Below are 16,605 nucleotides of genomic sequence, written 5' to 3' on the forward strand. Positions count from 1 at the left end.
GGCGTGTGGTGGGGGGCAGGGAACAAGTATTTCCTTTTTTTTTTTTTTTTTTTTTTTTTTACTTAATGTTCTTAAAAGCTCCAGTATTTACAAAACATTTTTCTTAGCTGAAGCTCAACACGGAAGCCTCTGGAGAATTGGTTATTTTATGAAAAATTCTATGGAAAGCTATCTCTTGAAATATAATTGTAGATGCTTTGCTCACTGATCTATTACTACTCATCGACTCCTATGATAATTTTCTATGACAGACACATCACAGTTTTAATCACTTTAATTATGGGAAAAAATGCAATTCCAGTTAAATGGATGAAAATGTCATTTTAGTCACAGAAGTTGTATCTTCATTCATGGACTATTGTAACTGGAGATAGAGTGCTTTGATAGTTGTTATAATTTAAAGTATTTAATGGTGACAACGATATACAAAGATTCAACCATTCAGAAGGGTCAGTCTCATAAAGGCTCTGTGAAACTGTTTGTCCTAGTTCTCAACACTCAATGCTCCAGTTGTTTTCCCCAACATGAAAAATAAATGTCTGCATAAATTATCCTATTTCTCAATAAAAAAGCCTACAGCTTAAAAATTTAACATCAGTTTACCAAATTCTACATAATTTTTCTCTTAATTTGTATTTCATTTTTCCATCTGCTGAAGCAAAATGAAGCTGTTGAGCAACAAAGATGCAGCACAGAAAAATATAAAAGACAAAAACATCCTCACTTTTTAACCCATTGTGTTGATACTCAAATGCCACCTTACCTGAGCGTACCATTTCTTTAGCGCTCTCAGCCTACTGTGGCACTCTGTTCTGTAAGTCAGCGCTTGGTTAATAAATAGAATGCCTTTTTTGTGGCTGGGTTTTGTTGTGTTTTTTCAAATGATTTATAGATGAGTGCTACTACTGATTAAACTAAAATATTCCATTTTACTTACCTATTTACATTTTTCCCACAGTTTTATACTGGGGAAAATATTTATCATCTATCCTGTGGTCCCACACAGAATCACTCAAAAAGAATATCCCTGGCATTTGTCAGTTAGCTGCACTATATTTTAAACTTTTTGCCTACTCTCACATATTTTCAACTTTTTGGAAGACTGCAAACATATCAGAGAGATCTTTTGGTTTTCGTCCCAAGCCCCTTCCCCCTGACTTACAGCTCTGGACCTGGTTAGTGGGGAAGTCATATAAAAGGCTCATTTGATTTTTCAGAATGAACTGGCAACATTTTTGAAGCAACATGAGGAATACAGGACAAGAGAGAAATCTGGAGGCATCAGCTGAGTCAATGGCTTATTTTTACGGAAGCTCTTTGAATGAAGGCCAGTAATGATTTACAGAACATAGAAAGATCAGAAGTTCAAATAAGAAGCCTTGTTCTGAGAAACGTGTCTTCAAACCATTTTGCAAATGACAATAATGTGAAAAGAATTTGACAGTGAATGGCCATCCTAAGCAATGCTTTTAAATTTGAGGTAACGAACTAGAATTCCCTCACAGGAAAACATCGCAAGAAACAGGAAACCAAGACAAAATAAAATTCATATTGTACAGGAGAATGCTCCAAAACCATTGATGAACAGCACTAATATTTGTTGTAGATGCAAAGGCTTCCATTACTCTTCAATTATTCCAACTGTCCTCTGGGAGCAGAAGGAGATAACCAATGTTTTTTTCTCTGGTTGCTGAAAATCTCCCTGAGGACCACTTGTATAACCAGTACGACCTTACACATGCATACAGATGTGTTTAACAGCTATAACTTAATTTCTAGGTTTATAGAGAGAAGAGAAATACTCAGCCAGGTTGCTTGCCTCCCTGGCAGTTACTTTGGGAAGTAAGGGAAATAAGCTGTGAAATGTGAAACAGCAGAGGCGTAGCAGGTTGTCATTGTTAATACGTCACACCTTTCTAATGCCCGGTAACAGCGCACAAGACATCAGCTGCCACACAGTAAGACTTCAGGGCACAAATCTCCATGAATCAAATATTTTTTCTATATATGCAGATCAAACAGTCAAGACAGTTACTATATTTTTTCCAGCCAGAGAGGTCTACCCTTATTTAGCAGTTAAGTCTCTTAGAGTACATTTAGAAGACATATGGAAACCTGCTTGCTGTACATTTGATGCTGTCATTTTTGCAGTACAAGACAAAGTGGCATAATTCACACATGAAAGACAAAGCCAATAAAGTGAATCCAAATGCATCAAATAATAAAACATGCACAGCAATAAATCCTCTATATTACCACGCTTTTTAAATATCTGATTTGGAAATGTTTACATATGTCAAACTAGACATATCTCAAAGCTGATTCCAGGAGGGGACACGCATTTTAAATACAAAGAGAAATTTGGATGACATTGACATAACCCCAAGACTAGACATCATCCTTTCAGACTTCAGCCAGGCAGCAAATACCTTTTCTCTGGTGCTTTTCAGTAGGGCAGCCCATTCAAATTTTCCTGTTGATCCTTCAGCAGATTTTGAAACAAAACATCTGCAAATACCATTGATACTGTTCCTGACTATATGTGCAGGCACACAGACATTTTGAATCAAATAAGGGACTACGGTTCAGGAGGCTTTTGTTCCTATACCCAAATTAAGTTCTGCATCATACAACCTTAGGAAACTCATCTGACCTCTCTGGATTTCATTGCACCTATCTGCAAAATGAAACATTTATTACCAAACAGGTAATTGCACAGCTATTTAGTGTCCATTTCTCAAGTGAAAAGGTTTTTACTTTTCCATACTCTTAGCGAGTGTCTTAAAAGAAAAGAATGTGCATTAGAGAAGAGATAGCAGTCATGGAAGAGGGAAGGAAGGGCATGCGAGTTATTTTCAGGGATTAAAAGAGGTAAAGGAGGTCACTGGCTTTGCTTCAAACAGCCTGACTCTTCAAGCGTGATCAAAAATAAGGCAGTGATGTTCACACCACTGTCTTATCCTGACATGGCAAAAGCCAGAATTCTTTTAACAGATTTCAGGCTGGGTTTCATATCCCTCATGCTGGCCCTGAAGGAGAATTAAATAACATCAACTGTCTCAAAACAATGGAAGAGTTGCTCATCCCTGACAAGTGAGGAAGGAAATAAGATCAAGAAAGATGGTTAGTTCCTTTTCTCCTTTTCTCTTCTTCTAATTTCCTTGGTTCAAGTGTTTGTGTAATTCAGAAAAATCACTGCAGACTGACATGACTGAGCTCACTGCTTACTCAAACGTGGAAATTTGATGAATGAATCACTGGACTTTTCTGTGTGCTCCCTTGTGTACAACTATGAGACTATGTAAATGATTTTTCTGTTTGGGAAGGAAGGAATGGATGCACTAACAGCCAAACCAAATTTAATCATGTGAGAAAGAAAAGAAGCCATTCACATTGCAAATGGCTCATTGACAGCATTTCTAGCTAATAGATCTGATCCATTAGGAATATTTTAAGACCAGCTATGGATTATTCAGGTTTTTTCCATTCCATTCTAAAGCCAGTTAGCAAGCGGTTGCAGACGATGATTCAGATTCAAGTCTGCTGTGTGCAATGCATTGGCCAGTTTATAAATATGTACAACATATGTTTGTACACATGCATGTATGTATGTGAATGTATGCAGTACGTCAAGCAAAAGGAGAGGGAGAGGAGATAAAGCAGCTGGCAACTACAAAAATACTTCTTTTGCTAAAAAAAACCCCAAACCAAAAAACCAAAACACAACGATAAGGAGACAAATCAACAATATTAAGCATCAGACAGCAGTAGTTTCATCTCGGCATCATTTGATCAGGCTTCTGTGGCCAAACAAATAGCAAAGTACCCATAGGTACAGACATGCCCTGGCTGACCTTTCTGAGCAACGGTGAACACGTGCACAAACACACACGCATCTGGTTTCCCCAAACTAAATCACCTGCAAGAGTAAAGATTTGTTTCAATGTGGATTTAAAAGCAGAAAAAAACATTTCTACAATTCTGCAAGAGAGATTCTGTACTGTTTAACAGATTATGTATTTTGGTTGGAGTTCGAACCTGGATATTCTTGACTACTTGGGTTTGGCTTTATAAACTGTTAAGCATCATTTATGTCCATTTGAGATTAAGAACAGGTAGTCTTAGTGGTGAACCTGTGTTAGCTTTGTGAAGCAGCTGTGTTTCAGAAACAGTTCTGAGTCAGGCAGGAGCTGCTAAAGTACATTTTAGTTCGATTAAAGTCACAAGTAAAATTTAGAACTAAGCATAGTCTACCAAAAGAAAGAAGGTAAAAAGGGGAGAAAAGACTATATGTGGCTCTTACTACTTTAAATCTGACGTGAGTTATATTTAAAGCCAAACTGAGTTGGCAGGCATATAAGCCTGTTCAGAGTGTTGATCCTGAATTGATGACTACATAGGGAAGATAAGTACAGTATATAGGTATTAGTACTTGCTTCCTGGAAAAGTTAATTGTATGAATTGTCATATTAATTCTTGTTTTGTTTTATAAAGGTACATATTTTCTTTGTGTTTTCAACATCTGAAAGCATTAATGAGAGTTAGTCTTAAGAGAGAATACCAAGCAGTTCAACAAAGTCACACAAAATTCTATAAAATGAAACAGAACCAGCATCCTGGTTATTGAGATAGCACAAGGCTCTGAGGAAACTTAATATGCACAGCATCCTAAGAAGCGTCTCATTTTCTATTAACATATTTTGTTGAGGGTCCTCTCTGCACTGTAACTTTATTTCCCTTTCTTCAGCTTTTTTTTTTTTTAAAGTATCATTGCTTCCCCTCAGTGCTGTCCCTTATCCTGCATAATTAGAAGTGAGAAAATATAAAAGTAAACATAGGTTCATTCAAAATATCTAGTACTTAAATGTTGGTAAGAAATTTCTTGGGGTCCTCCCCCCCCCCCTTTTTTTTTTTAAGTAAGAAAAGTATCTTTCCTATATTAAAAAGAAAGTTGAGATAATATGCCAGCTTAAGTCAGCTGCCAGAATCATTAATCTTTTCTTTCATTTGCCAATTTATATTGTGTAACTATGGATTTTGTAATATTGTTCCTTAGAAAACAAAGGTCTCAAGAGATTTTTCCTTTCCTCTAAAAAAAACCTGCCAAAAATTTGCAATGTTTTGAGTCCTAAGTCATCTCCCTCATCTCTAGTCCCTTGCCTCCTATAAATTCATATTAAACAGAAAAGTGTTTTACTGCTCCAACTAGATGAAAATTAACAGCTTCAACAACAAAAAAAATCTTCTACCTTTGAGGTACCATTTTTTCCCCACAGCAAAAGCCCAACAAAAAGCATCCAAAGTAAAGAACAGGAAATTATGTTTTGACAGGCCAGCCTGCCTTGTTCATGAGAATTTTGATTCCCCCCCCTCCCCATACTAGGAATGCTTTATAGCTTTAATATTCATCAACAATGATCAATATTATCAGTTCTACACATTGATTAGTAACACAAATGCACAACTTAGGTATTTTATACTTTATGATATACACTGAAGGCAGCAGACCCAGTAACTGAAGCAGAGCATATACTGTGACACAGATTGTTAAATTCAATAGGTATCACCAATATAACCTTGCACTTAAATATTTTAGGAAAACTAAAATTTTTAGAGGACTGATGAACTCATGGAGTTAGCTATGAATAAAACCTTCACATATCAGATTGCCATTTCAACCTCAGTTCAAACTGTGATTCCAGGCCCTTATATTTACATCATTCAATGGGTAGGTATTTTTTTAGTCCTGTCTTTCAGGAACAAAGTCCCTCATAATAGGGCTAGCAAAGTAGCAAAATAATATGGCCATAACTAATTTAAATCATAGTTTTTTTGGAAGGTGAATTTGAGCACCCAGATTTTCACAATCTGTTTATTTTAGAAATTAATTTTATCAGGTCCAGATTAAGGTATATCGGCTGGGCAGGATGAAGAAACTTGCCACATCACTTCTTGTTGCTTGTATCTTCTGGAAACATTAGGTTATTACGGATCACAGTTAACACTACATCTTAAAAGTATTCTTCAAGATTTTCCTTCTCTGGTTTTATTATTTATTTTTTCTTCTTATTTTTATTCTCATTCTTCTCTAAAACACTAGGCTACAACCTGGTCCCTGTATATGCTTTGTTTTGGTTTGGTTTGGTTTGGGGTTTTTTTGCATTGCTCTGATGTAAGCAAATGCTCCACTTACGTAACAATGCCATCTTTTATCCGAGGTGACACAGGATTAGGTGCTAAATTATGTCACAAACAGGATGGAGCTACCTTGGCAGACAGAACTTTTCTGATGACAAAAAAATACTGTGTTTAAAAAGACATTCTGCACAGACTGAGTCAGCCTCCAGCCATTTGAAAATCAAAGGTCAGGAAATATAGGTTAGAGGTATTTTTGCTACCTTCACTATATCATGTACAAAGTATTCATCAGCCACAGCTCACCCAGTAATTGGGGTTTATGTGAACCCAAATTCTATTATGCATATTTAAAGGTTTTGCCTCTGTTCAAGAATATTATTCAGATTAAAATATGAACTGAGATAATACATTAGAAACAGAGCTAACCTTGGGTTCTTTTTTGTCCCTGACAATTGTATTCTAACAGGCCACTCAGAGAAAAAAGCAAACATTTTTTAGCATGACTCTTCTAATGCATTTTTAATTTGCATGTGTTTTCTCCTGTCATTTTAAAATGATAGTTTTAAACAGGTTCAAACTTTCGCTCAAAAACCGGGCTTGAGGTATTTACAGTTCCCTAGATGCATTGGTGTTAGCTGCAATGCACTGTAATCTGCATGCTTTGCATGAATGTGTAGGTTCTCTTTCTCGGAGTTTAATACTTTTAATTTTATGTTAGTGTGGATATCATGCCCATGCATGCCAGCTAAGCTGTTATGTAGACACATGGATAGCTCTGTGCTAAACTGGGCGTATACAATATGAGCATGCGTAAAACATGTCATGTAATTGTGTGCACTGGAAAGTCAGGCCCAGTAACATATCCAAGAGAAAACTATTTATCTCTCTTAAAAAGACTAACATATAAGCTTCAAACATATTAAATAATCCTTGGCCAGTTGAACTTGAAGAAATAATAAGGTGCCAGTAGACACAGAATACAGTGGTAGAATGAATTTCAACAGCAGTTATCTGACACACAAGCTGCTAGCCTCAGTGCTGTGAGAAACAGCTAAATGCCTCATGTTAAAGCCCAACTTGTCTCCAGGTGTTTCTGTTAACACACCTCATCTTCACTGTCTAGTGCAATAGAGGCCTTCTGAGCAATCATTATTACTTAAAGAGGTTATAATTACATATGGAGGTAGTGTAACCGTTGTGTACTAAATATTGTATTAAAAGTTTTATTATGTTTTTTCAATTTATTGACGTCAACCTCAGCCTTGCAATCTGCCTGCTCCCCTGGTATGGTTCACTTTTATAACTGAAATTCATGCAGGGTCAAGGTCAGAGTTACCTAACAATGTAAGAAGAAATTTGCCTTAAACCTAGAGCGGATTATTTAGATATCTGGACAGAAACCACACAGATGCTTTACCAGATTTCATGTACATATAATATTAACCCACGCTCTAAGAATATAATCCAGCATAGATTAAATTTAATACATGTGCATTTACAAAAACACACTCTAAAACTAACAAGTGAAATGAATCTACAGGTCTGATTGGGAGTATTGTCATGTGCTCTTTCTATTTTGGTGCTCAAGTCAAACTTAGGTTTCAGTTTCTATTCTTTGAAAATTATAGAATAAAAATGCTCTGAAATACTTGGGTATTAGAACATTCTAGCATTTTAAATGTTCTGTGATGCAGTTTCATCTTAACCCTTCGGGGTTGCTCTGAAGAGCGTTCTTACTTAATTCAATGTACAAGAGCTCTCTCCTTAACATGCATGAACACAGGATTCCCTAATATCATCAAAAGCCAGAGCAACTATGAATGGAAGAAATCCAGCCTTTGGAGAAGACAGAAATGTTCACAGGGGGCTTTCATATTCTTAGAATCAATTACAACAAAATTACACAATAACAAATTGAAAGACTTCAAAATTTGGGTTGATGATGTCAGATTGAAAAGGTCTTTACATGTATTTTTCAGATGTTAGGCATTTATGATTGACCTCCCGACTTATCCCAATACATTCTTGTCATAGTAGTGACAGTATCTTTGTTTAGATGAGTAGAGAAAAATGGGTAGCATTTTCTATAAGGATCAAGTTTAAATGAAAATGTGGCAGCCATTGGAATTGATGGAAAGATTGCAACAAATAACCATATCACTCTGGATATGCGAATCATCGATATTCACATATCCAAGGCAAAGCTAAATAAACCATACTCCTTTGGCCTAAGAACACTCTCTCATGTCTGGAGGAGCTGTTCCCATCCCTTCCAAGGATTACACAAAGGCTTCATGGTGTTTCTGGTCTGGGGTGACCATTGCCCTAGTTGCTTCTTTTGGGGTGGAGAAGGAACTTTAACCTCCTCAACAGACTGACTAAGGTAAAACCATCTTTCAGGCAGCAGTTGAGAAAAGAAGTGGGTGCAAGTTACCCCATGAGAAGCGTTCATTTAAGGAACAGTGCAGAAAGGATCTGGCTCACTAAAGCTGTTTCTGAATCTAGCTTGTTAAGGAAGACAAGAAACAAGGCAACGAGGCTGAGGAACAAACTGAGGAAGAGTAAAGAGGCAACAATTTTTTTCCTAGTCACTTAATCTCCATATGTGACAAGCACAGTGGGGTTTCAGCAGTAGGCTGAGGCAAGACCTATACTGTGGAGGGGCTGATGGCAGCCTTCCATCAGCTGGAAATTATTATGGAAGGAATGACCTATATTGTACAAGTTATTACTGGATAGTTCCCAGATGAGTTAATGGAATTGTGACCTAATTAAACCACATCCCTGATGTTCTGCTTTACTATTTGCATATACATGACAACAGCAATATAATATAATAATCCTTAAAGTAAATCTTAAAATACAGCAAGGAAGAAAGCAACAACTGTAGTGGCAAATCAATATAAGAGAGTAAAAGCAGAAGTGTTATCCACATTTAAGTCACAGTCATTGCAGATGCGAACACTATACTGTGAGGGTCTTAGGAAACAATCTAACTAAATAGCTCAGGTAGACAGTATGCTGAAGCATAATCAGAAGCTGATGCACAATGGGGAGGCACTGGAGCTAATCACACGTACACACATACACAAGCGCATTTTACTTTAGCTGTAACAGCTCAAGAGGAATATCTTGAATTTTTGAGGACTACTCAGCGAAACCACCTGCTGGACATAAACTGGAGGTCAAAACAATGTACCACATTTAAAGATTTTAATTTCTGTATTTTTTACATTCATTTTATTAGTTACATGATTCTTCTCTTAGTTTTTTCTAATCCTGAATTTAATGCTATAGCATTGGGTATGATCAGACCCCAGTTATTTTAACTATACTGTTATCAGTGTTACTTAGCTGTATTATTATCAATGCCACTTAGCTATGTAACTGTATTTGCACCTTAAACTAATATCCTTTATCTTTTACTGTAAGATCTAAGAATAGGTCCTCTACATAAACTGTAGAATAAATTGCATAAAGGTGAGTTTATGTTGCAGAATATTAGGTCTCTGAATTGTACCCCAGTCTGTTAAAAGTTTATTACCATTTGTTCATACTAGCACTGATTGTCATTAAATGCAAACTAATTTAAAACCAATAAAATATTTTTTTTTTTAAGCAAGCAGCCCAACATCTTTAAAAGAAAAGAATTTTCTCACTGATAAAAATCAATCGTGCAAATGGTTAAGGACTTACAGTCATTTGGCAAATATTTTCAGAAAAGGACAAAGACTTCATCTTTCAGGGAAAGATCAATGACCCATATTTCAGAAGAGACTTTCTGACATAACTGAACTGCCGGCTAAGTTTCCATTACTGCATATTTACAGGCCCTGATATTTTGTCAGAGACAGGATACTAAACTAGAATGATCCAATCTGTTTAACAGTCTGTAAGCTTCTTCTATACACATTTCCTTTGCTCACCAATTATTTACTTTTTGCTGATGCAACTAATGTATACCTACAGTCTGAAATGTATTACCATGAGCAATTCAAGTCTGCACGCAGGGAGCCACACAGCGAGAAGAGAGACCTAACAGTAAAGGAACCAGCAAAGGATGAATGGCCAAAGAGTAGTGAAAGATGGAGTCCAACAGCATATTCTTGCCTTTCAGTTAAAAGTGGTGTGCTGTGTTTTTTTTAAACTACATACCTCTCTCCATTCTGAGCTTTTCACCACTTTATTTCAATCATTAACTCAATTTTCACTTTAACTTTACAGTTCACTTTTGGAAACAATCCAAACCATTGTGTGGAGGGTGGCAAGGCAGGAGGAACATTTACTGTTTTAAAGGATTACCAGACTTAGGTGCTACATTTCTAGGTGTTGCTTTTCAGCAGTGCCATTGTACCATACTGTCTGCTATTTCTCTAAGTGTCATCAACTTGTCAGCTCATAAGCAGGTGTAAAGCTTTGTTCCTCTCCAAGTCTCATGTTCAGTGAAGCCAATGGAAGTCTGCAAAGAGTGTTGTGTCAGGAGTACTTTTTTTGCAGGGAATTTAAAGGTAAACATTTCTCTTCAAAATTAACGTCATTTGTTGCTACAGCAAAGAAAGCAACAACACATTGCTAAATGGATTATTAAAAGTCCTGAAAACAGAAGAGGTGCCTGGGAGGCTGCACTCAGGAAGCACTTAAAAGATGAAAAATCACTGGAATGTGCAAGTAATGGGGGCAAATTATAAAATAAACCAAATAAAAATATTCTGACACGGGAAGATGAGTATTCCATATCCAGCCACACACATCCTAAATTCCCCAGTTGATACTTATGTCAGAAGGCAGAAAGTCCTCTGTTTGACTTTTTATAAAACAAATATATATTCTCATAATGCATTGAGATTTACTGAAGAACAGATTAAATTCTCAGATTTGATAAAATCAGTGAGGTACACAAAGCCATGATAGTGAGCAGCATTTCTGTCTATCCAACCCTCATTAGGCATCACAGCAGGAAAAACAGGTGAACAGTTTCACCGCAAATCAAGCCATCATTATATGGGACTGTTGTCTTAATGACCTATGTTATCACTTCAAGCAGGGTTATGCTATCTGAAATATTAGAAATAAAAGGATCTGTGGTGTTCTTAAGAGATTCTCAGCATACATTGCCTCTCACGTGAGTGCAGTATGAGTAAACATAAACTGAGTAATTTTCAGTGCTACTGCACTGAATTTAGAATCCAATGCTTCATTGTTTGACTGAGAGATAGCAGGAAGAATTGAAGATCATCTGACTGTGTCTCAGGTCTAAAACAAACATCTCTAGTTCAATTTGTGAATGATTCCTGAGGTGTTATGCCAAGAAGAGACAAATCATTGCAGGTAGAGGGGAAGAAAAAAGAAAAAGATAATCTTAACTATTTCAGTGGAACAGAGATCAGTGTTACCGTCTGGATTTATTTTCTTCTAAAAAAAGACCTTAATCTGGAAGCCTTCCAAGGAGATCAGAACTCAATACTGGGTAAGGTATTATAAAAAAGTAATAAAGCTACATGCAATTCCTTCATAGCTATTCAGCTGAATAGAGGTAGCAAGGCAGAGAATTAGGACCTTCAGCTGCACTGAATGCTGTTTCTGGTAATGCTAGTCAGGTTGTTTAGCTGTTGCTTCTTCAGAAATGAAGTGCAAGAAGAGGAGTAACCAGCTCATTTCTGATTATAAGCCAGCAAGATTATACTACTGCTGTTGCTATGGCCTTTTATCCTAGCACAGTAAACAAGACATCAGCTACCATATTACTTTTGACAATAACTTTGATGTAATCTTGGTTCCTACTTGCTGTGGATACTGTAGTCAAACTCTATCTTGTTCTAAAATTGTATTAAGCATACCTGGAAACAATAGTGCTTCTAATTTTGTCTTCCTGCTTAAAGAAAATCACATCTTGAAAGATTAGAGATATTTAAAGCTAAGTAAATGAAAATACAGAAAACAGAGGACGTATTTCGTGCTTGGTGGAAAGTGTGCTGTATCTCCTAATTTTCAAAGATGCTAAATTTTAATTATAAAGTTGTTTAAATGTTATATACAGCTGTGTGAATTGAGCATATAGCTATGCATCTTGGAACAGAGGACATAATCTAAAATTAAAAAAAAAAGTGCCAAATTGTGGACTCCTAAAATACGGAAGCATCTCTTTCCCTCCTCTCCCTCTCCTGTTTTACTTCTTTCCCCTCCCCCCCAAACCAGTGTTTTTTACTTTAACTTGTCAAGTATTTCACAGTTTCTCAAGTATTTAGCAATGAGGATCTAATTGGAAAGTGCCAGGTTCTTTCTTATTACACTTTATCAATATTGTTAAGGGAATGATGTAATTGTTTGGGGTTTGGTGAAGACATTCCATGTCACTTCAGTGTTAATACCAGGCTGGAGCCTTCCTTGTCTGCCTGCGTAAGCTAGATAAACACAGACCTGTGTGCTTTCTTCTCATCTCAGGATACTTACTCAGAGAGATCTTGGAACATATGCCTATTGCGAGCTAAACATTTCACTTTTCATTTTATCCATGTGCCAGAAATCCATTCCTTGGATAAACACTTTACATACTGACACTCTTAAAGTCACTAAACACGATAAATAAAGAGAGAATACATCATTTCAAAACAGATTAAACATTTTCTCACTTGTGACAAATGAACAGCTATACACTGCATGGAGTCCCTGGAGCAGACATTCCATTTTCTTTGTCTTTATTTTGTGTGGAAGATTAACTTTCCATTTCAGCTCATCTATTGCACAACTGAGCTTTTCTAAAATACACATTGCTGCATTTTCCCCAAATCATTATTCATTTTGGTTGTTATTGCTGCAAGAGCTTTTCTTTTAGACTTTCTTTTTTTTACCCATTATTCATTTGGTTGTTATTGCTGCAAGAGCTTTTCTTTTAGACTTTCGTATTTTTACGGAGATATCAACGTTTTTTCTCAAAATAAAAAAAAAAAAAAAAAAAAAGAAAATAGAAAATCTAGTCTTTACTGAAAGCTAAAGAAATGCTATCGCAGGGTAGACCTGAACTTATACATGGGCTGAAGTTATTAACTTCAAAAAGGAAAATCCAAGCACGTTAATCACATTAATTTTGCTCCATCTAATCCATCACTTTTCCTTGCACTACTTGCTTGTCTAGTCATCCTATGCATTGCTGTTCTACCTATGATTAGCCAAATGTAACTAATCTTTTATTTAGCTTTTTAAGCTCTCATCATCTTTTTCCCCACCCCCACCAAAAAAGATCCCAAGCATTTTATTTCTAAGCCCAATTAAGGATCTTCGTGAAATAAACACACATAATACTAAAACTATACCATGAAGCTATCTTCAATATTTTAACAAATACCCCTAATCTGATTAAGAATTTCAGTGGGAAGGTGGAAGAAAGAAAGAGAAATGTTGCCTAGATAATAGTAAAAAATAACTTTGCCCTAATGTTGTCCTAGCATAATTCCTCATGTGTTCCACAAAAGGTTTTGCGTGTGATGTTATCCTTGCTAGATAGTCACAGTAAAGAGGAACAATGAAGCTGAATTTTCTTCTTTGACAAACTACTATGTAAAAGGAGCTGCTGCACTCAACATAGTGGGAGAAGAAAGAAATAGGACAAGTTGGAAGGAGCAGACCAAGCTCAATGAGAATCCAGGGAGCAGTTTGCTTTCTTCCCCCATATTGTGGATGCTAGATATACCAATAGGAAGTTTTTTATTTGATGGTTCCAGTGCAGTCAGGGGAAAAAAATAAGAATGGAGAGTGAATTAGACACCAGAAGACAGTGACAAGTCACAAGATTTCTGAACAGACTGCAGATTCCCCTTGTCCTTAGAAATCTGTCAGCTTTGGACACGTAGTCTAATCCATTTTCCACAGGAGAAACAGTTTCCTTAAAAGAGCAGTCTCTTCTCCTGACTGCAGTTTCTTCTCTCAAAGTTTTATTGTGAAGAAGATTTTTAAGGATAAGAATTATGTAACTCAGCAGTTAAACAAACCTAAAAATGTCAGGAATGCCTTTCATATACTTGAGCAATAGGTATGATACTAAGCCAAAGCAATACTCCCTTTGTTCCATTTTCATGATGGAAGCATCATGATCCCACATCACCGATGTACCACTCAAGGACCTACCATCTTCTTACAAGTAAGAAGGGAGCTTCCTGTGGCAGAGGAACATCCACTCTCCCCTGGGCTTCCTTTTCAGGTACTATCTTTAGTACATGGCCCAAGGAAATAGACAGAAAATGTGGTGCTGTACCAGGAAAGATGTCAACTGCACTGTGGCATTACAGCAGGTAGCAAATTTGGGAATCGGGGCCACAGAATGGCTAACAAACCATAAGAAAAACTAGAACCTTTTATAGTGGTATATTTTACTGGAATCCTATTGAGAGACTTTCCAGGTCTGGGAATATATAACGAATATATTCATTAGCATATATTCAGTGACAGTTGTAGCTAGTACAAAAAGAAGATGCTATTTTTAGCGAAAGGAAAACAAACGCAGACTGTCAGTTTCACTAAATCTGGACTATAAATGTTGTGTGTCTTATTTTGGTCCTTTGCTGGGACAGATAAAAATCTGTCCCATTTAAACATTGCTTCTGGAGAACACTGCCAAAAAATCAGAAGAAACCGCAAGTTGTGCAATGCAGTGAAGTTCCCAATTTTGAAAACTCTCTCAACTGCACACATCTGTAACAAAATTTAATGAAGTATTTTGCTTTTTGCCACAAAAAACTATTTGAAGATCCATTAGCAATTCCACAAAGGAAATCACATTTAATTATACATATCATTAGTACATTAAAAAAACGGTTTCCATTCTTTATTTTAAAGCACACATTTTATAAGCACAGAAGATGTTACCTAATGAATAATAGTTGTCTGGGGAATACTACATGTCTGTCAAATCACCACGATTCTGGTGTAGTACAAACAGTTTTCTCTCAGTCCAAATGGTATATTCTGAATTTATTTGTACATAAGGTACATGCATTTTCCAAAAGACAGGCATCGTGCAATATTTCTCTAAAGGTAGGCTGCATGTCTATATTCCTTCAATTTTTTTTCCTAATTGTCAAATTAAAATTGACAATAAATATCACTTAGTTTTCTCAGTGCATTTATTTCACTATTCAATAATAAGATAATGCTGGCTACCAATACAGCAGCTTCTACCAAAACACATTTTTCAAAGAAAGGTTTTACTGCATTGTTCTTTCTTACCTTTTATGTGCTTCTGTCAGTGACTTCTCTTCATTTTCTTGGTCTATTTTAGCTGTAAAAATACAATCAAAGAGTTAGCTACAAGGTAAAAGATAAAGATTTTTTTCAGGATAATGTTCATTGTAAATATGTCTTGTATAAAATGTATAGAAACCACCTGAGGTTGCTGTACTCATGTACAGCAATTTTGAAAGAAAAACCAAAAAACCCCCAAAACCACACAAACAAAACTACATTAATTTTGATATCCCTATTAAAAAAAAGAAACGAAAACAAAACCCACAACCACAAAAAAAACTCGAAGCAAGTTTTGAAAATTAAGAAAAAAATCTTGCAGTAATATAAACAACAACCAAGTCCTGAAAGTGATTTAAAAACAGATCTGAAAGAATGATTCCGAAAATGTAACAAATATGGGAACTGGTCTACCAAGAGGAGGAAAAGCTGAGTGAAGAACCGGACGGATTCAGCCTTATAGCTTTTCTAAAAGTTGCTTGATAGTTACAAATAAAAGGTCTCTTCCTTCTCCCTGTGCATACCATCTCCCTGCACACACATCAGTGAAGTACTAGAGCCACAGTGGGCCCATATTGAAAACATGACTGTTTTTATATGAAGGAAATTATCATTTGGTGATCGTGTGAAGGACATTAAAAATACGAAACTGTCATTGCCACCCATTGGTGAAAAATGATCTATTTTCCATGTGTTCTCTCATATTTTATTTTGTACCCATCTAAGTTAAGTGAAATGGGTATTCTGATACACAAAGTCTACAAGAACATGCATATTAACTTAGGCATCACCAATGTGCAAAGTGATAGTACAAACTGCTCTGTGCATGTGTGCTTAGGTGAGATTTATACTTATATAGTCATTCAGGTAGCACAACTTAAATCCCATTTAAGATCTGCATGCTTTAGCCAAAAGCATTTTACTTTGGAACTTGATTCCCCTTTTCAGTCTGCTGGACTACTGGCCTGCTAATTTGCAAGCAGAATTTTAAGATTCCCAAGGGTCAGTGGGTTTTGGGACATGAAGAGGCTCTGAACTGTCCTGGAAACAAATGTCAATGGTACAGAATTCATACAGAAATCTAAAAAAGAAGAATAAACCTTTAAGCTATTTTTCATTCCACTTTCCCCGTATAGCTCTACAACAATAATTCATTAAAATTATTTTTCTACATTGTAGACACACTGCCTTTGAAAAAGGAAATCCTGATTTTAAATTTAGCAAAAATGAGAA

General features: G+C 36.1%; 1 protein-coding gene across 1 annotated transcript in view; it reads right to left on the reverse strand.

Moving 5' to 3' along the window:
* The window catches only part of FMN2 (formin 2), a 168,708-nt gene that overhangs the window by 18,730 nt on the left and 133,373 nt on the right, over positions 1 to 16,605 (reverse strand). The window contains exon 15 of the mRNA XM_019471242.1: positions 15,358 to 15,409. Within this exon, the coding sequence (XP_019326787.1) occupies positions 15,358 to 15,409 (52 nt within the window). The remainder of the gene's footprint in view (positions 1 to 15,357; positions 15,410 to 16,605) is intronic.

Source organism: Aptenodytes forsteri, unplaced genomic scaffold (genome assembly GCF_000699145.1).
Source record: "Aptenodytes forsteri isolate BGI_AS27 unplaced genomic scaffold, ASM69914v1 Scaffold10, whole genome shotgun sequence".
Taxonomy (NCBI): domain Eukaryota; kingdom Metazoa; phylum Chordata; class Aves; order Sphenisciformes; family Spheniscidae; genus Aptenodytes; species Aptenodytes forsteri.